This window comes from Phacochoerus africanus, chromosome 15, assembly GCF_016906955.1.
Source record: "Phacochoerus africanus isolate WHEZ1 chromosome 15, ROS_Pafr_v1, whole genome shotgun sequence".
NCBI lineage: Eukaryota > Metazoa > Chordata > Mammalia > Artiodactyla > Suidae > Phacochoerus > Phacochoerus africanus.
In genome coordinates, this window is record NC_062558.1 from 76,831,025 (window position 1) to 76,855,374 (window position 24,350).

At 38.0% G+C, this 24,350-nt stretch overlaps 3 protein-coding genes across 11 annotated transcripts in view; 1 reads left to right on the forward strand and 2 right to left on the reverse strand.

The window, feature by feature from the left end:
- ECD (ecdysoneless cell cycle regulator) overlaps positions 1–2,348 on the reverse strand; it is a 33,738-nt gene extending 31,390 nt beyond the window's left edge. For 2 of the 5 annotated variants that reach the window (XM_047760715.1, XM_047760710.1), the window contains exons 1-2: positions 2,200–2,348; positions 592–809 (exon numbers count right to left, since the gene is read on the reverse strand). In XM_047760715.1, coding sequence (XP_047616671.1) covers positions 592–796 — 205 coding nt within the window. In that variant the 5' untranslated portion in view covers positions 797–809; positions 2,200–2,348. Of the gene's footprint in view, positions 1–591; positions 810–1,743; positions 1,885–1,930 lie in introns of those variants that run through there. The other 3 variants (XM_047760713.1, XM_047760712.1, XM_047760714.1) reach the window with 3 other exon arrangements.
- A 48-nt stretch (positions 2,349–2,396) lies between these two features.
- The window catches only part of FAM149B1 (family with sequence similarity 149 member B1), a 72,738-nt gene continuing 50,784 nt past the window's right edge, over positions 2,397–24,350 (forward strand). For 3 of the 5 annotated variants that reach the window (XM_047760716.1, XM_047760720.1, XM_047760717.1), the window contains exons 1-3: positions 2,398–2,625; positions 7,116–7,220; positions 8,796–8,925. In XM_047760716.1, the coding sequence (XP_047616672.1) occupies positions 2,579–2,625; positions 7,116–7,220; positions 8,796–8,925 (282 nt within the window). In that variant the 5' untranslated portion in view covers positions 2,398–2,578. Of the gene's footprint in view, positions 2,626–7,115; positions 7,221–8,795; positions 8,926–24,350 lie in introns of all 5 variants that reach the window. The other 2 variants (XM_047760718.1, XM_047760719.1) reach the window with 2 other exon arrangements.
- The window catches only part of DNAJC9 (DnaJ heat shock protein family (Hsp40) member C9), a 78,462-nt gene continuing 59,438 nt past the window's right edge, over positions 5,327–24,350 (reverse strand). The window contains exon 6 of the mRNA XM_047760721.1: positions 5,327–5,535. Within this exon, the coding sequence (XP_047616677.1) occupies positions 5,344–5,535 (192 nt within the window). The 3' untranslated portion in view covers positions 5,327–5,343. The remainder of the gene's footprint in view (positions 5,536–24,350) is intronic.

Genomic DNA, 24,350 nt, shown 5'->3' on the forward strand with positions numbered 1-24,350 from the left:
ATCAGATGTGAGCCACAGCTGTGACCTATGCCACAGCTTCAGCAGCAGCACTTCCCCACTGTGCCAGGCTGGGCACTGAAACTTCGCCCCACCACTCCAGAAACACCACCAATCCCATTGTGCCACAGTGGTAAATCCCAGGCAGAGCCACTCTTAGATCCTCACTAAAATAACTACGTGAAATAAGGCAACCTAATACACACACTGTCAAGACTGAGGAATACAGAGTAACAGCTAAAAGAACTACGGTTAAGGAAGCCACATGCTTGAACCTGTTTAGTATAGGTAACTAGATACATTATGGCATAATTAAGTAATTAAATTTCAAACGAAGAACCATGGCTAATTAATATTGAGTATATATTAGTTCCTAAGGTAATGACTATTAGTTTTCATCAATATTAATTTTAAAAAGTTTTTTTTTCAGTTCAAGGGCTTAACTGAATATAGGCAAATATCACTAATCTAAAAAGTTCAGGCTCTAAATCTTCTGACAACACTGAATGAAATATGAATATCATACATCACTGTTGTTAGAATGACATTAAAAAAATCACACATATCCAATCAAAATAAGCGAAAGAGCCTCACCTTTCCCAGGTTTATATTTGAGATTGAAAGGCTGATTCTGCCAGATATAGGGGACCAGCATAGGTGCAAACTGGGTCATTATCATCTCAATATAATTTTGAAGAATCTCTCTGTGTTTTTCTGGGTCCCTTAGTTCATCCGATATCAGGAACAGGCGGTACTCTACAGTATCTTCCACTGTAGCAAGCTTCATATTTTCCTCCATTCTTCTTTGAAAGCTACATTTAAAGTGGCAATAATATAAACCATACAAAATAATGCAGAAGTAATATCCCATTCCTTGAACTATTCTAGGCAATTCCATTAATGTTGTTTTCCAAAATTCAGTTATCCACATACAATCATCATGATTTTTGCCTTGACCACATACCAATTATAGCATTTAATTAAAATTCTTTCAATGACATTTTTATACTTAAAATTATATGAAAGCAACTTTTGATACAATACAGTAAATGGAAATCTAGTACTGCATTCCCAAGTTAATAAGCGTGTAAAAATGAAATAAAAAATGTTTGCTTTGCACTAATAGTGGTGCATGTAACACATGGTCAGAAACAATGCAATAACATCTCTTGAAATACTGACAAAAATTCCAGTTCTGCCACTGGTCCTAGTTGTGTCATTCTGGACATTTCATTTTCTCTTTCTGGGGCTTCCCCCTAATTGTAGAATGAGAATGTTATTTTATCATTTCTAAAATCCGTCTCTACTTTCCTCCCTTCATCCCCTTCTCCCTCTCTCTCTCTCTTTTCTTTCTTTCTTTCTTTTCGCTCGTTCGTTCCTTCCTTTCTGCCATGCCTGTAGCATGCATAAGTTCCCAGGCCAGTGACTGAACCCATGACACAGCTGTATTTAACCTCCTGAGCCACCAGGGAACTTCTCCTTCCCTAAATTTTTATTGTTTAAACACTCTTAAGAGTAATCTCCCTTACTCTGCAGAATTTAAATCTTTCCCCTTGTACAGCATGGGTGAATTCAAAACTACAAAACATTTATATCCTATCATTTCACCCCAAAATAATCTGCCCATGGCTCTTGATCCTACAACAACCCGTCCCAAACCACCGCCCTCCGCCCCTTTTCAGCTCTCAGAGGGTATAAATAACTGTTTTCTAAGGATTTCCCTTACAAACAAAAGTACTAGCTTACTATTGCTGCCAGGTGAGGCTTGTTAAAGAAAGATATTGCACTGGATGGTCCACTTTAAGGCTGTGATTCGATTTTCAGGCTTATTTGGTTTTCCAAGGAACTAATAAAACTAAGTCGAGAGGAACTTGCATCTTCTATCCAGACACTCACTCACTACAGTCCAGATTGACAGATAATAAATACTCACCCACCCCAGAATGCCAAGCACACCTTAATATGAAGAATTTAGTGTCAGGACTAGAAGGGACCTTGAGATCACTCAGACTAACTCCATATGAGGAAACCGGGAGCACGGCAGGAGAAGCAACCAAGCAGCAGAGGCCGGAGTTGGCTTCTAGCGCTCTAAGGGTCCCTCCTTCATCCAACAAAATGAAGCCAATTTCGCTTTCAGTTCTAAAGCCTGGGCCTCTTCCTCACGTCCCTGCTGTGGCACCTTTCCTCAGCCTCCTCTCCTACCTCGTGGGCTGCCAGCAGCAGCCAAAGCCCGGCTCTGACTGGATCCACACGCTTGTCTAGGACCTGAAGCCAGCGGAAACTAAGTCAGAAACCGGCTCAGCTCCGGAACTCCCAGCGTCGCCTTTGCTAGGTGTCGGCGGGAGTATTAGGCGGCTGCACCTGTGCGTTCGTCACTTCCGCCCCCACGGGGAAACGGGGAGGGGAGAGGACTGGAGAGGTGGGGATCCTGGGGTGGTGGCGGTCCGGAGTCTAGGAGACGGGGCGTGACGGGGCCGGAAGGTGGCGGGAGGGGGCCGAGCCGGAGCTGGCGGGAGGGCCAGGCCCGGAGGCCCCCACCCTGGCTTGGCCGCCCCGGCCGCGGCTGAGGAGGAAGAGGAGGATGATCTCCAGATACACACGGAAGGCGGTGCCTCAGAACTTGGAGCTGTGAGTGGACTGCCCAGCCACCCAGCCGGGGCCGGGGGAAGCCGTGGCGGGCCGCAGGCGCTCTGGGGACCCTCCTTGACCAGTCCCTTGCTCCTTTTTCCTTTCCCATGGCGAGGGAAAGAAAAAATTCTTTGAAATTTTCTCCTCCTAGCCTTGCCGGACGTTGCCCCTCCAGACCTCCATCTCCAGCTAAGAGCGTGTTATCAGTGCAATCCCAGGACTTGACCCTCTTGGGCTGCACTCCCGGGGCTCAGGAACTGGGTTTCCTAAGGCATTTGTAGTTTCCGTTGTGCTTCATGCCCCACTTTCCATGGCCACTAACAACTCGTGAAGTTATTAATAGCTGAGTCCTACAATAAAGTTGAATACGTCTAAAGCCAAACACCCTTCGAAGCGCTTACATGCATTAGCTTACTTAATCCTATCAATAGGATACCAGATAGGAACTCTTATTTTGTACTTCCTACAAGATAAAGATCCCAGATCTGAAGGTTGTATCGTGCCAAAGATCACACAGCTAGGTGGTGATGGAGCTGAAGTATAGACCCGTTATCAGTCTGATTCTGAAGTTTGTGGTCATAACCATTACATACTGTCTCCCCACCTCTGCGTTGAAGAGTCAGAATCCTCAGGATCAGGTTTGCTTTTGAGACTTTAGAGAACAGATATTTCCAGCTTGAACAACCTAGTGAAGTGTTGTAATTTAGGAAGTAATGATAATGTCATACATTTATTAATGCTTTACACTTTCAGAAACTTTCACATCTTAATCTTTAAGATGGATATGACCATCTTCAATTTTCAGCAGAGGAAGTATCAGAAAGGTACACATCTTAAGATTATATAACCAATAGGTTTTTGAGCTTGGGCTTTTTAACCCCAAATCCCATTTGTTGTTTTTCTCCACTAAGGTATGTAATTTTAGCAACCATACATTTATTAATTAAATATTAATTATATATGGTAATAACAGCTATGGTATTTTCAGTCACACCTGAGTTTCTGGTTAGACTCTTTTCTAGCCTTCTGAATTTTAGGCAAATTACTAAATTTTTGAGCCTTCATTTCTATAACATAGGAATAAGACTTTATCTAAAAGCATGTCTAAAATGATGGCATAGGGCTTGACATATAATAGGGCTTCAATAAATGGTCATTTCCTTGTTCCTTCCCACCTTTACTTGGTGCAGTAGTCATACAAAGAAAATCAGTCTGTGATCTTTCCTTGCCTTTCAGAGGCTTATTATCTACTAAGTAATAGAACAGGACACAGAAGCAATTCAGATAATAAAGATTTTTAGAAACTAGGAAGAAGAAAGTCATTTCCCAATAAAGCAAATGTGGGTTAGCTAAAAATCTGCTTTTATAATTAATTCTGACCATTCTGAAAGTGAAAAAAAATATATCTTTCATGAAAAAATTACTGATAGGCACTTACTGGGCCAGAATTATTGACCATCATTGTGTTATTTGTTCTCTATTATTGATTTGATACTCACTAAAGATAACTCTCCCAAAAGATGATTCTCTAGAAGTGTCAAAATAATGTGAATAGTGGAGATGATGAAGATTATATGCATCTAAATGAGAGTATATTAAAAGTAATTTTATTTTTTTAAGTAATTTTAATTTTAGGTGTTATAATTGATAATTTGCTTTGAAGAAGTAACTTTAGTTTTCTCCCTGATGGCTCCAAATTATAGATGATGAAAAGAGTTTGGAATAAAAGTCATTTTCAGCATATATCTTAACATTTTTAAAATAATAAATCTCAAGCATAAATGTATAATGAATAATACAATGACATAACCGTCACCTACATTCAACAGTTGTTAGAATTTTAATATATTTCCTTCTTCTTTCATCTTTATCTTTTTTCCAGCCTCTCTGTCATCTGTGAAATATGGAAGGAAAACTCCAGACACTGTCATTTACCCTATATACTTCATTATACATTCCTAGAAATTAGTCATTTTCTTGTATATATTTCTTTGGTATTATCTAATTGTCACTTTATAACCAGATTTTTCTGACAGACTAAAATATGTCTGAAGTTTCTATTCCATAGCTGGAATCCACATTTCTGATCCACACCACTGTCTCAAAGGCAAGTTTTTGGTTGTAATATCATTGAATGAGAGAAGGAGAAATATATCCCTGCACAATGCCATCCCCACCATCTGAGAAAGAATTTAAAATACAAGCTCTGCTGACTGGGTCTTTATCTTTATCTATAAATATAAAAATGATACAATTCACTAAAATCTCAAAACTATTCATTTATTCTGAGAAATCTCAGACAGACTACTTGGATTTGAATCCTGGCTCCATCTCTTAACTAGCCATATGACCTTAAGCTGGTTACCTCATGCCTCTGTGCCTCACATTCCTTAGCTGAAATAAGAGTATTAGATGTAAAATATATTTCTGCATATTAAAAGCCCTATGAAGACTTCTCATAAAGAAACCTATGTAACTCTGTTTAACCTATCTTGTTATTTGACTGTAGGATTTTGTGGGGAAGGAAAATCTACTGTAGATGGTTAGGATTGGAACCAATAATAATTGACCCTAAAGTTTATTCTAAGGTACATGTTGAACTCTCTGGAACAGTACTGTCCGATGGAAATATAATACAAGCCATATATATAATTTAAAATTTTCAGGTAGTCACTTTAAAAAATAGTATAAACAGGTGGAATTAACTTTTTTACCTTTTTATTTTGAAATAAGTACAGACTCACAGGTAGTCACAAAAAATAGAGTCCCATGAAACCCTCTACCCAGCTTCCCCAAATGAAGATAACTTATGTAACTATAGTATAATTTCAGGAGTTTCCTTGTGGTTAAGGATCCAGCACTGTAATGCAGCGACTCAAGTTCAGTCCTTGACCGGAGAACTTCTGCATGCTGTAGGTGCAGCCAAAAACAAACAAAAACAATATAGAGAGCTGTTTGATTATCACCAAGAAAAATTCTCATGCATCCCTTTATAGTCACATCAGTTCTCTCTCCATGTCCTGGGAACCACCGGTCTTTTTTCCACCTCTATTGTTTTGTGAATGTAATATGGATGGAATCATAGGAGTCCCCTTGTGGCTAGTGGTTAAGGATTTGAGGTTGTCACTGCTGTGGCTTGGGTGCAATCCCTGGCCTGGGAACTCATGCATGCCAAGGGTGCAGCCAAAAAATAAATAAAAGGAATCATAGAGTATTTTTAACCTTTTGAGGTTGGCTTTTTTTCACTAAGTATGACATCCTTGAAATCCATCCACATTGTTGCATGTATCGGTTCATTCCTTTTTATTGATGAATCACATTCCATTGGATGGATAGACCAAAGTTTAATCATTCACTCATCAAAGGACATTTCAGTTCCAATTTTCTTTTTCAATTATAAAGCTGCTGTGAACATTTGTGTACAGATTTCTTTGTGAACAGAAATTTTCATTTCTTTGGTCAATGCCCAAGAGTTCAATGGCTAGGTCTTATGATAAATGCATGTGTTTAGTTTTTTGTTTTTTTTTGTCTTTTTGCTATTTCTTGGGCCGCTCCCGCGGCATATGGAGGTTCCCAGGCTAGGGGTCCAATCGGAGCTGTAGCCACCAGCCTACGCCAGAGCCACAGCAACGCGGGATCCGAGCCGCGTCTGCAACCTACACCACAGCTCATGGCAACGCCGGATCCTTAACCCACTGAGCAAGGGCAGGGACCGAACCCGCAGCCTCATGGTTCCTAGTCAGATTTGTTAACCACTGCGCCACGACGGGAACTCCCATGTGTTTAGTTTTATAAGAAAATATGAAACTATCCCAGAGTGGCTATACCATTTTATATTCCTACCAGCAATGATGAGACATCCAGTTTCTCCATATCCTCACCTGCATTGAGCATTATTACCGTATTTTATCTTATCTGTTCTAATAGGTGTGTGGTTTTACATTATATTTTCAATTTGCAGTAGAATTAATTTTAGGAATATGTTTTGCTTAACCGAAATATATCCAAAACATTATCATTTTAAATGTAATCAGGATAAAATAATGATATATTGTACATTCTTATTGTACTAAGACTTTGAAATCCTATGTGTTTTACACGTAAAGTACATCTCATTTCCAACTGACCACATTTTTTCTTTCTTTTTTTCTTTTTATGGTCATACTTGTGGTATATGGAAGTTCCCAGACTAGGGGTCGAATCAGAGCTGAAGCTAAGGCTTACACCACAGCCATGGGAACACCGGATCCGAGCCGCATCTGCGGCCCACTGAGTAAGGCCAGGGATTGAACCTGCATCCTCACAGAGACTATGTTGGGTCCTTAACCCACTGAGCCATAATGGGAACTTCCCAACTGACCGCATTTTAACTGCTAGTGGCTAATGGCCTTGTATTGGACAGTACAATTCCAGAACAGCAAAAAGTAGGTTACTGAAAAGTATGTATTTTTTCTTTACAGGAAATATAACTTTCTTTCTCTCTTTTATAGGAAAGGAATAACAAAACATGCTCTTAATCATCATCCCCTTCCAGAGCAGCTGGATGAAATTTCCTCTACCAATGACAGCCATGAAAAAGATACAAGTTCCCAAAGGTAGTAACACAAAATGTACTTGTTTGCTTATTGCACTTGATAATGGCAAAAGTTTTGGGGTTTTGGCTTAGCATTGGTATCAACCTTGTACTAACGAAACAAAACAAAAATTTTTACCACATTTTCAGTACCATTCTACTTTCATTCTGTAACAGCTAATGAAAACAAGATCATACTTACTTTTTTATAACTTTTGAAAAGCAGCATTATGAAGTAGTTAAAAGGACATTCAGGAGGAATCCAACAGATCTAATTTTTAATCCTGGTTTTGCCACCTACTAGCTGAGTAATATTGGGCAAGTTGTTTAGCTGATAATAGTATCTCTTATAATGAGGTGTTGTGAATATAAAAGAGATAAAATATAGTAAATGCTGAATAAATGTTAGCTGCAGTTATTTATTTACTTTTAATTTTATGGCTGCATCTGTGGCAAGTGGAAGTTCCTGGGCCAGGGATCGAACCCACACCTCCTGCAGGGACCTAAGCTACTGCAGTTGGATTCTTAACTTACAGTGCCATGGAGGGAACTCCTGCAGTTATTATTTTAAGAAAGAGAACAGAGGATACTGTACTCCATAGAGTGTTCTGAGAAGCAATGTGGTATCATAGAAAAATTACGGTCATAAAACTTAGTTTCAAAATCTAGAACTAGGAGTTCCCATTGTGGCTCAGTGGAAACAAACCTGACTGCTATCTATGAGGATGTGGATTCAATCCCTGGCCCTCCTCAGTGGTTAAGTACCTGGCGTTGCCATGAGCTGTGGTGTGTAGGCCTTCCACCCCTAGCCTGGGAACTGCCTTATGCCATGGGTGCGGCACCCCCCCCCCCCAAAAAATGCAAAACCTAGAACTAAATTTCAAATTATTTGTCTTTAAAAAGGGGTTGAGATTTATATCACTGGGATGTTGTGAGGATAAAATGGGGTTAATATCTGTGAAAGCGCTTCGTAAAGAAAAAGTGCAATACAGGTTCAGATACTATTCTTAGTATTTCCGAAATACCTTTAGTTGTCAAGGGTAGATATTGTAAGTGGGATGTTAAAAAGTATTTGTTGTGGCATTCCCGTCGTGGCACAGTGGTTAACGAATCCGACTAGGAACCATGAGGTTGCGGGTTTGGTCCCTGCCCTTGCTCAGTGGGTTAAGGATCCGGCGTTGCCGTGAGCTGTGGTGTAGGTTGCAGATGCGGCTCGGATCCGGAGTTGCTGTGGCTCTGGCGTAGGCCGGTGGCTACAGCTCCGATTCAACCCCTAGCCTGGGAACCTCCATATGCCGCGGGAGCAGCCCAAGGAATAACAACAACAACAACAACAATAACAAAAAAGACCAAAAAAAAAAAAAAGTACTTGTTGTAAACTAAGTCTAGAATTAGAATGGTTGCCATCAATTCTGTGAGAATTAGGTTGGACCTTACTATGATGCTTACATTTCAAGTTCTTCATTTATTTTTGCCTCTGTGGATATATTTGTATACATGCTTATCACCTAATAGATTGCTGAGTAGTTAATGCTGCAGAAACTTGAGGAAATATAAGCATTTTTCTGTTTTCTCTTCTTCCAAATTGTGCATTTAGTGAGTCTGACATCACACAAGAATCACCTTTTACATCAGCTGACACTGGGAATTCAAGGTCTGCTTTTCCAAGTTACACAGGCACAGGGATCTCTACTGAAGGGAGCTCGGACTTCTCCTGGGGATATGGTGTGAGTTTTATGTTATTGGTCTGAGGAATTGCTTGGGAGATTGTTCTGGGAGTTAGGATTTATCAGTTTTGTCAATTAATTTCATTCCTTCCCTCTTCTACATTGTTTCTTTACCCTTTAAAACAGCTGTTAATAAGCATCATTTTTCACCCTCTTTCAGTATTTGCTCTATTTTATGGATGTAGTAGTTGATCCTTAGGGTTGATGCTTAGTGTTTGGCTTAAACAATTGCAGGTTATTATGGATCTGGGCTCTGGATCTACTCCTTTTGCTATGTTCAGTCCATTAATGTGTCTCTCCACCACTAAGATTATCTTGTTTAAAATGTTTTTGAAAGTTTATTACTAAGCCATGTGGACTGCAAAAATGTTTATGATATATGGACCTTAAAAGAAAATTTGAAAGACAAGTTTTATGCATATTTATCATCTTGATGCCATTAAGTATTTTTATTTCTGTATCTTCTTTCAATCTATATTTGATTTGGCCTAGTTATAGTCACAGTCTACATATAATATTTATGCTCTCTTTTCTCACTTATAATTATTTTATATTTTCATCATACTGACCATATACAGTATAGTCAACCTGCTTTCTTTACAAAAATCCTGCTAAGGAGTTCCCAATGTGTCTCAGTGGTTAACGAATCCGACTGGGAACCATGAGGTTGCGGGTTCGATCCCTGGCCTCGCTCAATGGGTTAAGGATCTGGCGTTGCCGTGAGCAGTGGTGTTGTCGCAGACATGGCTTGGATCCCACGTTGCTGTGGCTGTGGCGTAGGCCGGCAGCTACAGCTCTGATTAGACCCCTAGCCTGGGAACCTCCATATGCCGTGAGTGCGGCTCTAGAAAATACAAAAAAAAAAAAAATCCTGCTAATTGTTTCAGTTTCTTTTTATCACTGAGAATTATTTTCTAGTCATTTTAAGTTTAATGTGTATATACTTTCCTCACATAATTGTATGATTTATGTGCATCCTATTTTCTGGTCTGCTTTTTCATTGACCATTATTTCATACAGACATTTTCTTTCTTTCTTTCTTTTTTTTTTTTTGTCTTTTTAGGGCCACACCTGTGGCATATGGTGGTTCCCAGGTTAGGGGTTGAATTGGAGCTATAGCTGCCAGCCTATGCCACAGCCACAGCAGCACTGGAGCAAAGCCATGTTTGCTACCTACACCACAGCTCATGGCAATGCCAGATCCTTAACCCACTGAGGGAGGCCAGGGATTGAACCTGTGTCCTCATGGATACTAGTCAGATTCGTTAATTGCTGAGCCACAATAGAAACTCCCCGTAGAGATATTTTCTTTTACTACTTCCATACTTGTCAATTTGAATAGTTATATATAGTTATATAGTATTTCCTTGTTTTAATATATCATAATTGAATAATTATTATCTGATACTTGGGTTTTCAGTGTTTATTTATTAAACAAATATTAATTGACCCCATATTAAACAAATATTAATTGAGACACTGGACTTGGAAATATGAGGTGAATAAGACGTTCAGTACTCTAATGAGGGTAATTTTTAAAAAAACAAATAAACAAAATAACTACAGAAGGTGATAAGTACTCTAAGGAAGACAACGGGATGCTGACATGGAACATTATAAGGGGGATTCACTTTAGGTAGGGTTATCAGATAGGGTAGATCTAAGACTTGAAGCCTTAAGAATCAACTATGTGAAGAATGAGGAAAAAAGCTTCCAGATAGGTAACTAGAAGCATATGCAAAAGCCCTGAAGAGGAAGAGATCTTTATGTTTTAAAGGAAAGTGGTATGTTCTTAGAACTAGAAAAAGGTCAAGGTGATTGAAGGATGGCGTACCAGGGAGAAGTGCTAGTGATAATGGAGAGGTAGGCAGCACTAGATCTTAAATTTTATCCTTAGGTAATGATTTAATTAATTTGATGACTTCCTGTGAGGTTTAAGTGTGCTGACTATATATTTTCTCTTAGTTGTCTCTATATTATAATTAGGATCTCTTTATAGATTATGAATGTCATACAAATGTTTCCCATTCCCCTGCTTTCCTTTGGTATTTACTGTGTAGCATATATATATATTTTTTTGTCTTTTTTTTTGCCTTTTCTGGGGACACTCCCTCAGCATATGAAGGTTCCCAGGCTAGGGGTCTAATCGGAGCTACAGCTGCCGGCCTACACCACAGCCACAGCAACATCAGATCTGAGCTGCGTCTGCGACCTACACCACAACTCACAGCAATGCCGGATCCTTAACCCACTAAGCGAGGCCAGGGATCAAACCTGCATCCTCATGGATGCTAGTCAGATTCATTTCCACTGAGCCACGACCATTTCACTTTTGACCTTCATTTCTTTATTAGTCATTTCATTTCTTTTTTTTTTTTTTTTGTCTTTTCTAGGGCCACACCCATAGCATATAGAGGTTCCAGGCTAGGGGTCTAATCGGATCTATAGCCACCGGCCTACACCACAGCCACAGCAATGCCAGATCTGAGCCACATCTGGGACCTACACCACAGCTCACAACATCACCAGATCCTTAACCCACCAAGCAATGCCAGGGATCGAACCCGCAACCTCATGGTTCCTAGTCATATTTGTTAACCACTGAGCCACGACAGGAACTCCTATTAGTCATTTCTTTAGAAAGATGGACTATTATAATATTTTTCTTCATAACTTTTTAATGGAATTTGCATATTTAACTTTTTAACTTACTAGACTTTTTTTAAAATTTAAAGTCTAGTTTATTTACTAGACTTTTAAAATAGTATATGGTGTGAGGATACTTAAGTTCTTTTGCTATGGAGCCTACTTTGAACCATTTTTCTATATTTGACTTAATATCATGTGGTTTTCATGCTGTTTTGAAAATCTTTAGGACACATCTACTAGTATTCATTAAACAACATACGTTATTTCGTATTTGTGTCTACTTTTTCAGATAAACCGTATTTTCACTTGTATGAAATTTTATAAAATACTCATGAAGGATTTAATTAGTATTGCATTGTAACTTTATATTAAATTAGATATAGGGAGAACTGAAATTGAATATTTAGTGGATGCTAGGCTCTGCTTATTACTTTATAATCACATCTAAATCATTTGTCATTTTAACCGATTTTAGTGTTATAGCTAGAAATTTTATTTAGATCTTCCTTTAGTCTTTATCATTTTATTATTTACTTTGAATAAATCTCTTGTCATAAGATAGAATTGATGTTAAACCTGAATTTAGTATTTAATTATATATATTACTTGCCTTTGAACTTAAGTGTCTTTGAGTTATCACTGCTATATAGGAATACAGCCCCCCCCCCCACTTTAACTAATGACCTACTACTTGGCTGGAGATTATATTCTTAGGTTTATTTATATTTATAATCATGCTGGAGTTTATATCCTTAGGTTTATTTCTTCTAAAATATTGTTTTAAAATTCAAAGTTAATACAATGATTTGAAGGAAGACTTTCCTTTTTAATTATGTCTTTTTTTTTTTTCTTTTTGCTATTTCTTGGGCCGCTCCCACGGCATATGGAGGTTCCCAGGCTAGGGGTCGAATTGGAGCTGTAGCCACCGGCCTATGCCAGAGCCACAGCAACGCGGGATCCGAGCCGCGTCTGCAACCTACACCACAGCTCACGGCAACGCCGGATTGTTAACCCACTGAGCAAGGGCAGGGACCAAACCCGCAACCTCATGGTTCCTAGTCAGATTCGTTAACCGCTGCGCCACGACGGGAACTCCTAATTATGTCTTTTATTTAAAGTTTTACAATAAAAAAATCATAAAAATATCTAACCCAATTCTATTTTAGTTTTATGTACTTTGAGTTGATTTTTTAAAAAACAGTCAAGTAAAACTTACTCTAGGAATGCAAAGATGGGTCAATATCTGTAAATATTAATATGTCTAACAGTGAATTAAAGGAAAAAATATGATCAAACCAATAAATGCTGAAAAGGTACTTGATAAAATTATAAAACCATACCTTATAAAAATTATCAATAACATAGGAGAAGGAAACCCTTGAATCTTGATAATGACCATTTGCCAGTTGAAGAGCAAATACCAGTTTAAATGTCAAAACATTAAAGCTATTTCGATTAAATTAAGGAACCACACCCTTCAGGGTCAAAAAGACTGCTTAGATGTTCTCTTCGCCCTTCTTGGGCTCCTACCGTACAACATGCTGTCTTCCTACACAGACACCCTCCTTATTTTGCTTCAGTTTCAATATCTTATACCAGGCTTCCTTCCAGGTTGATGCTTTCCTTATTCTATTCTGGCTTTGAAACCCCATGCCGAGTGTCTCTTGAGGCACTGGTTAACAGGCAGCACATATCTACAATTTCTGAGAAAAAAGAAACTCATAAGATGAACGCCTGTTTACTCTGGCTTCCTGTCTGGGGATAACTGACTATGGAAATGTCAGCTAGAATCCAAACAAACAATGATGGTTCCATTGTGCTGAGTAACAGAGATCAGAGTTCAGGGCAGACGAGACAGTTGGAATCTTTGTGATGGGGGAGATAACACTGGAAACTAAATAAGTCAGTAAATGTAAAAGTCTATTTTTTTGTGTGATTTCCCTAAAAGATAATTGACTGATTAAACCAAAAAATGTACCAAATGGAGTTTATATTTGGAGAAGTGAAGATGAGACAAACACAGCTCAAAGGATGGGTGAATATAAATGGAATTATACTGTTATAAAGTTACCTTTGTGAAGTGTCAGATATCGAGAGAGAAGTAAGAATTATAAAGAGGGAAGTATGATGTGGTAAAATACTGACTCTAACGAGACGTTGATAGGTTAAGAATACACATTACTGTCCCTAGAGCAAGCATTAAAAAAAATTATTAGGGAGTTCCCGTTGTGGCTCAGTGGGTTAAGAACACAATATGGTCTCTATGAGGATGCAGGTTCAATCCCTGGCCCTGCTCAGTGGGCCAAGGATCTGGTGTTCCTGCAAGCTGTGGCATAAGTTGCAGATGTGTCTCAAATCCATCGTTGCTGTGGCTGTGGTGTAGGCCTGTACCTACAGTTCCAATTTGACCCCTAGCCTGGGAACTTCCATATGCTGCAGGTGTGGCCATAAAAAGAAAACAAAAATTTTTAAGAAGAATAAGCTAAGATGCCAATAGGGGAAATAAAATGGAGCACGAACAAATATTCGATTAACCCAAACTAAGAGAGGAAAATCAATGAAAAAAGGAAATGAACAAGAAAGGACCCCCCCAAAAAAAGGAGGGACACATGGAAATAATAGCAAGATATTAGATTTCAACCCAACCATGTCAATAATTAAAATAAATGTAAATGGAATGGATTAAAAAATGTATAAAGTGGGAGTTCCCTCTGTGGCAGGGCAGGTTAAGGATCTGGCATTGTCTCTGCAGCAGCTCAGGTAGCTGCTGAGGCACAGGTTCGATCCTTGGCCCAGCTCAGTGGGTTAAAGATCTGGAGTTGCTGCTGTGGCGCAGATGTGATCCCTGAGCCGGGAACCTTCATATGCTGTGGATGCAGACAAAAAAAAAAAAGATAAAATGCAAACTGGATTAAAAAAAGCAAGACCCCAACTATATATTATATGGAAGATATCCACTCTAAATATAAAGTCACAATTTGGTTGAAACTAAAAGAACAGAAAGTTATATACCATGTACACAATAAGCTGACATGGTTATATTAATTTGAGACAAACTTCAAGACATGGAGTTGATCATTAGGAAAGAGGAGTATTTTTTAGTGATAAATAGGCAGTTTGCCTTAGCTGAGGCTGCCATAACCAAATACCACAGACTGTGTGGCTTAAACAGCAGACATTTATTTTCTCACAGTTCTGGAAGCTAGAAGTCCAAAATCAAGCTGCCATCAGGGCTGGCTGCTGATGAGGCCACTTTTCCCAGCTTACTATATCCTCACCAGCCATTCTCCTGGGTGCACATACACAGGTAGAGAGATCTCTGATCTCTTCTTCTTACAAGAATACCAGTCATATTAGGTAATGACTCTACTCTTATGACCTCATTATCTTAATCTCCACCTTAAAGGCTCTGTCTGCAAATGTAATCATGTTGCAGATGAGGGCTTCAACATTATGAATTTGAGGAGGACACAGTTCAGTCCATAACACAGTATACCAGGAAGATATAACAATTATAAATAAGTCAACATCTAACAGAATTTCAAAATGTATGAAGAAAAACTGCTAAACCTAGAGAGGACTAGGTGAATCCACAGTTATCATTAGATATTAATAAAACAATTAGAAAATAACCAAAAATGTAAAAGATCCGATGCTACACCCAACAAATGCAGAGTACATATCCTTCTCAAGTGCATATGGAATGTTCACAAGGACAGATTGTATGGTGGGCCATAAAATAATATTGTTCAAAAGATTAAATCTTACAGAGTATGCTCTGATCATGATAGAATTAAATTAGAAATCAGTACCCAAATAAACAATTAAACAACACTGTTCTATATATTAAATTACAAGGAAAATCAAAAGGTATTTTGAACTACATGATAACAAAAATACAAAATATACAAATATGTGGATGCAGCTAAGTAGTTCTTACAAAGAAATTTATAGCTTTAAAGAGCTATTTTAGAAACAAAGAAACCTTTAAAATGAATAACCCAAGTTTTTAGCTCAAGATTCTAAGAAAGAAAAATAAGTTAAGCCCAAAGTAGGATGAAAGAAATAATTAAAAGCAAAATCAGTGAAACAGAAAGTAGGTAAATAAAAGGGAAAAGGAACAAATCCAAAAGTTGATTCTCTTTTTTTTTTTTGCCATTTCTCAGGCCGCTCTCACGGCACATGGAAGTTCCTAGGCTAGGGGTTGAATCGGAGCTTTAGCCACCGGCCTACGCCAGAGCCACAGGATCCGAGCCGCGTCTGCAACCTACACCACAGCTCACAGCAACGCCGGATCGTTAACCCACTGAGCAAGGGCAGGGACTGAACCCGCAACCTCATGGTTCCTAGTCGGATTCGTTAACCACTGCGCCACGACAGGAACTCCAAAAGTTGATTCTTTTAAAAGGGTAATAATTAATAAATAAGCCCTCTACTGATTTTAGTTAAGAAAAAAAGCAAGAAAATACAAATTAGAAATATCAGGAATGAAAAAGATAATTACTGCAAATCCTAAGGCATTAAAAGACTAGTAACAGAATAACATGAGCAATTTTATGCCAATAAATTCTGTAACCTAGATGAAATGGACAAAAATCCTCAAAAATCTGAATTGTTCTAAAACTTGTAAAGAAACTGAATCAAGAAACTCTCACAAAGAAGTCTCTAGACCCAGGTGGAAAAACATGCATTTGTGAAAGAAATAAGCCACAGAAACCTTTTCTAAAAAAAATAGTAGCATTTTCAATTCACTTTATAGGTCAGCATAATATTGATGCCAAAATTAAGATGACAAATCTTTCCCCGAAGCAATAATAAACTGGATATAATGGTCAAAAGCAACCATTTCAAGGTTCTGAAAATTCGCTAAAGGTACAGAACAAGTGGAGTAGCAGTTATTCATGAAAAATCACTAGAACTTTGAGTTAGGAACTATAAGAGTCTGTTCAACTTAAAGGGACAAGCTGTGAAACTAGTAGCTTCACTACTGGAGAGGGCTCTGTAGATTTGGAAAGAAACTTCGATGAACTCTCTATCCAACAGCATTGTCAATAACAGTAGCAAACTCAGTGGCATATGAACAGGAAAAACAGTGGTTCAGATAGTCTGACATTTCAGTATTAGCTGGCACACACACAAAAAAATGGATTGGCAGACTATCCAGAAATTTATCAAGGAGATGGAAATAAATCAGGAAATCCTAATAAACTCTCCACATATTCATGCAGGAGAAACCAGAGGAGGCCCATGCTATCTATGCACACATCCCTGACTATGAGTCAGAAAGCAAATGCAGTGGAGATATGAGAGGGCACAAAAATTAAGAGCTAAGGCAGCCAAAAACTCAGACAAAATATACCTTAAGACAGAGAATACTACTAGAAACAAAAAGACACGTCAATAATGATTTTATTTATTTATTTATTTATTATCTTTTGTCTTTTTAGGGCCGAACCTGCTGCATATGGAGGTTCCTGGGCTAGGGGTTGAATCAGAGCTGTAGCTGCCAGTCTATGCCACAGCCACAGCTACGAGGGATCTGAGCCGCATCTTTGATCTACACCACAGCTCACGGCAACGCCAGATCCTTTACCCACTGACTGAGGCCAGGAATCCAATCCGCAGCATCCTCATGGATTCTAGTCAGGTTCATTAACCACTGAGCCATGATGGGAAGTCCTCAATAATGATTTTAAAAGGTTAATTCTTTAGGAAAATAAAGCAATTATAAATGTATACACATCTAACAGCCAAGCCTTTAAGTACATGAAGCAAAATTTGATAGAATTGAAAGGAGAAATAGGAAACACAACACTTGTAGCTGGAGACTTCAATACCCTACTCTCAGTACTTCATAGAACACCTAGTCAGAAAGTCAGCAAGGATATTAAAGACCTGAACAATGCTTTCAACCAACTTTGACCTAATTGGTTCTACCCAATGACAGCAGAATATATACTCTTCAAGAATATATAAAACAAGTCTCATAAATCTAAAAGGATCGAAATTATAAACACACTACAAACATGCTGGAATTATTAGAAATCAACAATGGACATAAACTTGGGATATCCCCAAGCATTTGGAAACTACACAGTGCCCTTCTAAATAACTGATGGGTTAAAGAACAAATCTACAAGAGAAGTTAGAAAATATTTTTAATTGAATGAAAAGGGAAAAGCAGGATATCAAAAATTTTAGGAGGTAGCTAAAGTGGCGCTTAGAGGAAAACTTACAGCTTTAAATACCTATAGAAAAAAACCTCAAGCTTTTAGGCACAGGACAGATTGGTGGTGACAGAGGTGGGGTAAGGGTGGGTAAAGGGTGTCAAAAGGTCCAAACTCCCAGTTATAAAATAAGTAAGTCATGGGGATGTGATGTACAACATAGAGACTATAGTTAATGATACTGTAGTACATATTTGAAAGGTACTAAGAGTGAAGATCTTACAAGTTCTCATCATGAGAAAAAAAAGTCTGGAACTATCATGGCGATGGAGGTTAACTAGATTTACATTGTGCTATACATGCAAATATTGAATCATTATATTATACACCTGAAACTAACATATGTCAGTTATACTAAAACAGAAGAAAAGTGCCTATAGAAAAAAGGAGCATCTTGGAGTTACCGTCGTGGCGCAGTGGTTAACGAATCCGACTAGGAACCATGAGGTTGCGGGTTCAGTCCCTGCCCTTGCTCAGTGGGTTAACGATCTGGCGTTGCTGTGAGCTGTGGTGTAGGTTGCAGACGCGGCTCGGATCCCGAGTTGCTGTGGCTCTGGCGTAGGCTGGTGGCTACAGCTCCGATTCAACCCCTAGCCTGGGAACCTCCATATGCCGTGGGAGCGGCCCAAGAAATAGCAACAACAACAACAACAAGACAAAAAGACAAAAAAAAAAAAGAAAAAAAGAAAGAAAAAAGGAGCATCTTAAATCAATAACATAAGCTTCTACCTTAAGAAACTAAAAAAGAAGAGCATATTAAATCCAAAGCAAGCAGAAGGAAGGAAATATTTCATATTAGAGTAAAAATTAATGAAACAAAAAACAAAAACAACAGAAAAACTCAAAAAAGTCAAAAGTTGGTTCTTGGAAATCTGGCAACAAAATTGATGTTTTTAGCCAATTTGACAAAGAAAAAAGAAGACACAAATTAACAAGATTAGAAATGAAAGTGAGGACATAACTACTGACCTTACAGAAAGTAAAAGGACTAAGGAAATAGAATAACCAACATCATACCAAGAAATTAGATAATTTAGATAAAATTTCTAGAAAAACACAAATTGACTCAAAAAGAAATTTAAAATTCCTATAGATACATACTAATTAAAGAAATTAAATTAGTAATTAGGAGTTTCTGTGGTGCAGTGGTTCTGTGGTGTGGCCTATGTCACAGCTGTGGCTTGGATTTGATCCCTGGTCTGGAAACTTCCATACGCCGAGGGTGCGGCCAAACAAGAAAAAAAAATACTAATTAAAAATCTTGCTACAAAGGAAAGCCCAGGCATAGATGGCTTCACTGGTAAATTCTACCAAATTTTCAAAGAGTAAATAGTAACTGTCTTTCATAGTCCTTATCAGAAAACAGAGGAAGGAAAACTTCCCAACTAATTCAGTGAGGCTAATATTACCTTGAAACCAAACCACACTAAGACATCACAAGAGAAGAATTCTGTATGTTAAAAACTCTAAGGAATTCACAAAATGAACAAACAAAACTGATTAGAACTAATGAGCTTAACAAGACCACAAGATATAAGGTCAATATGAAAAAATCAATTGTGTTTCTACATATGCTTAAATATTTAAAGAAGAAATAATACCAATCTTTCAGAAAAGAGGGAATGGTTCCTAACTCATTCTATGAAGCCAGTATAACTCTGATACCAAAGTCAGACAAAGACATCACATAAAGAGAAAGCTACAAATTAACATTCCTCTTGAAGTTATTAGCAAACCAAACCAAGCAACATGAAGGGATTATTTACCCTGACCAAGTGGAATTTATCTAAGGAATATACAGCTGGTTTAACATTAGAAAACTAATTTAACATTATCATAATAATGAGAAAAAAGACAAAATTTTCTCAATAGGCACAGAAAAAGCATATGACAAAATCCAATACCCATTCATGATTAAAAAAAAAAACCTCTCAAAAGACTAGAAAATAAAAGGGAACTTCATTAACTTGATAAAAGCCAGCTAAAATTCACAGTGTAGGTAATGGGAAAAGACTGAATATTTTCCTCTTAAGATCAGGTACAAGGTAAAGATGTCCACTCTTGCAACTTTTTTTTCTGTATTGTTTTGGAAGTTTTAGTCAATGCAACAGAACAAAGTCAGGAAATGAAAAGCAACTACGTTCGAAAGGAATACATAAAACTATCTTCATCTGCAGAGGACATGATGCAAAAAATCCTAAAAAATTCACACTTCCTCCATCTCACCCCCCCCATCTATCTAGAACTAAGAAATGAGTTAAAGGAAGGTCACAGTATATCAAGTCAGTTTACAAAAATCAATTGTAAATATGGTATATTTATATAATGCAATATTATATATGCAATTTATATAATGCAATATATATAATTTATATAACACAATTTATAAAAATCATTTGTAAATATGGTATATTTCTATAATGCAATATAGTATATTTATATAATGCCATAAAAAGGAAATACTAATACATGCTATACTGTGGAAGAACCTTGAAAACATGCTAAGTGAAATAAGCCTGACAAAAAGGGCATATATGATTTCATATATATAAAATTACCAGAGAAGCAAATCTGTAGAGATAATGTAAATTAGTAGTGGTGAGGAGCTCAGCAGGGAGAGGAATGGAGAGTGGTTGCTACTGGAGGAAGAGTTTCTTTTGGAAGTGATGAAAATGTTCTGGAATTAAATGGTGATGATGATTGCACAACTGTGCATATTCTACAGACCACTGTGAATATACTAAACCCACTACATTTTATACTTGTCTTTTTAGGGCCACATCCATGGCATATGGAAGTTCCCAGGCAAGAGGTCCAATCAGAGCTGCAGCTGCTGGCCTATGCCACAGCCACAGCAACACCAGAGCCACGTCTGCAACCTACGCTACAGCTCATGGCAATGCTGGATCCTTAACCCACTGAACAGGGCCAGGGATTGAATCCAAGTCCTCACGGATACTAGTCACGTTTGTTACTGCTGAGCCACAGTGGGAACTCCAAATTTTACACTTTAAAAGGATGAATTTCATGGTATGGGAATTGTATCTAAATTTTTAAAATCTGTTTTGTTTCTGTACCTTAGTAATGAATAATCTGAAAATGAAAATTAAAAATTCATTTCACAAAGAACAAAAAAATTGTTAGGGATAAATTTAACAAAAGAACAAGACATTTGCTGAAAAATTTAAAACGTTGCTGAGAGAAATGAAATATAAATCAATAAGAGACATTCCATGTTCATGGATTGGATGACTAAATATTAAGACAGCATTTATCCCCAAATTGATCTATATATTCAGTGTATTCTCTGTCCGAATCTCAGCAGATTTTTTGTAGACACTGATAAGCTAATCCTGATTGACATGGAATTGCAAAAGACCCAGATCAGTTCAAAAGAATTTTGAGATAGAATACAGAGGCCTTAATATAATGGTAATCAAACAGTATGGTACTGACATAAGGATAGGCCTATAGACCACTGGAACAGAATAGAGAATCTAGAAATAAACTCTTATATTTATGGTCAGTTTTTTGGTGAAGAATTACCAAGGCAATTTAACTGGGAAAGGATATTTTTTCCAATAAATGTTGCTGGGACAACTGGATATCCATATGCAGAAAGATGAATTTAGACCCTACCTTACACTATACAGGAAATTTACTCAAATTAATTATAAACTTAAATGTAAGAGCAAAAACTGTCAATCTTTTAGAGGAAAATGTATGAGAATACCCACATAACCCTGGGTTAGGCAATGAATTCATAGATACGACATACCAAAAGCATAAGCCTAAAAAAACTGATAAATTTGACTCCATCGAAATCAAAATCTTTTAAGTTGGTCAGCTACATGTAAAAGAATGAAATTAGAACACTCTAATATACATAAAAAGAAACTCAAAATGGATTAAAGCTCTAAATGTAAGGCTGGATACTTTATAGTAACTCAGAAGAAAACACAGGCAGAACATTTTTTTTTTTTTTTGCATTTTCTAGGGCCGCACCCACAGCATATGGAAGTTCCCAGGCTAGGGGTCCAATTGGAGCTGTAGCCTCCGGCCTATACCACAGCCACAGCAACACAGGATCCGAGCTGTATCTGCGACCTATACCACAGCTCACGGCAATGCCAGATCCTTAACCCACTGAGCGAGGCCAGGGATCAAACCTGCAACCTCATGGTTCCTAGTCAGATTCGTTAACTACTGAGCCACGACGGGAACCCCAGGCAGAATATTCTTTGACATAAATTACAGCAGTATCTTTTTTGATCTATCTCCTGGAGTAATGAAAAGAAAAACAAAACAAAACAAAAATAAATGGGGCCTAATTAAAGAAAGCTTTTGCGGAGTTCCCGTCGTGGCGCAGTGGTTAACGAATCCGACTAGGAACCATAAGGTTGCGGGTTCGGTCCCTGCCCTTGCTCAGTGGGTTAACGATCCGGCGTTGCTGTGAGCTGTGGTGTAGGTTGCAGACGCGGCTCGGATCCCGCGTTGCTGTGGCTCTGGCGTAGGCTAGTGGCTACAGCTCCGATTCAACCCCTAGCCTGGGAACCTCCATATGCCGCGGGAGCGGCCGAAGAAATAGCAACAACAACAACAAAAGACAAAAAAAAAGAAAAAAAGAAAAAAAAAGCTTTTGCACAGTGAAGGAAACCATAGACAAAACAAAAAGACAGCACACAATAGGAGAAAAATCTTTGCAAACGAACTAACAAGAGATTAATCTCCAAAATAAACAAACACCTCATACAGTTTTATATGAAAAAACCAAACAACCCAATTAAAAAATGGTCAGATCTATTAGAAGACAGATGGCCAAAAAGCACATGAAAAGATGCTCAACATCACTAATTATTAGAGAAATGCAAATCAAAACTACATTGAGGCATCACTTCACACCAGTCAGAATGGCTATCATCAAGAAGTCTACAAATAATAAATGCTGGAGAGGGTGTGGAGAAAAGGGAACCCTCCTACACTGTTGGTGGAGATGTAAGCTAGTGCAACCGCTATGGAGAACAGTATGGTGGTTCCTAAATGCCCATCAACAGAACTGGATAAAGAATATGTGAGGAGCTCCCATCATGACATAGCAGGTTAAGGATCCAACATTGTATCTGTGGCAGCACAGGTTTGATCCCTGGCCCACTGCAGTGGGTTAAGGATCTGGCATCACCACAGCTGCAGCTTGGTTTGATTCCTGGCCCAGGAATTTCCATATGCCATGGATGTTGTTGGGAAAAAAAAAAAAAGAAAACTATGGTGCATATATTCAATGAAGTACTACTCAGACATAAAAAAGAACAAAATAATGCCATTAGCAGCAACATGGATGGACCTAAAAATTATACTAAGTGAAGTAAGTCAGACAAAGACAAATATCATATGAAATCACTAATATGTGGAATCTAATAAAATGATGCAAAAGAACATACAAAAACAGAAAATAGGCTCAGATTTCAAAACCAAACATGGTTACCAAAGGGGAAACATGGGAAGGGGGAAAAATTAGGAGGTTGGGATTGACATATACTCACTACTATATATAAAACAGATAGGTAATGAGGACCTTCTGTATAGCACAGGGAAATGTACTCAATACTCTATAATAACCTATACAGCAAAAGAATCTAAAAAGGAATGTATATATAACTCTTTTACTTTGCTGTACACCTGAAACTAATGCAACTTTGTAAGTTAATACTCCTATAAACTTTTTCAAAAATTAAAATCTTTTGTGTTTCCAAAACACTATGAAGAAAGTGAAAGGTTACACGACAGACGGGGAGACAATATTTGCAATACATATATCTGACAAAGGACTTGTATCCAAAACTTAAAACTCCATATTAAGGAGATAAATAAAGTCAGTTGAAAAAAAAATGGGCATAAGGCTTGGACAACTCTAAAAGAAAACATATGAATGGCCAAGCAGCATACAGAAAGATGCTCAGTATTATCACAGGGAAATGCAAATTTAAAACCAAATGATACACCACTTTACATTCACTATAATGGCTAAAACTGAAAAAGACTGACAATACCTAGTATTAGTCAGGATGCGGAGCGGATTTAGTGCTGATGTATTTCTTATGGAAGTGCTAAGTTGTATATTTATTCTACAATATAGTTTAGTAGTTTATTTTATTTTATTTTTTTAAATTTTTATTTATTTTGTCTTTTCTAGGGCCGCTCCCGCGGCATATGGAGGTTCCCAGGCTAGGGGTCCAATCGGAGCTTTAGCCACCCGACTACGCCAGAGCCACAGCAACGCGGGATCCGAGCCGCGTCTGCAACCTACACCACAGCTCACAGCAACGCCGGATCGTTAACCCACTGAGCAAGGGCAGGGACCGAACCTGCAACCTCATGGTTCCTAGTCGGATTCGTTGACCACTGCGCCACGACGGGAACTCCTAGTAGTTTATTTTAACATTAAACACCCACTCATTATAAGACTCAGTAATTCTACTGCTAGGTATTCATCTGAGAGAAATAAAGATATATGTCCAGAAAAAGATTTATGCATGAATGTTCACAGTAGAT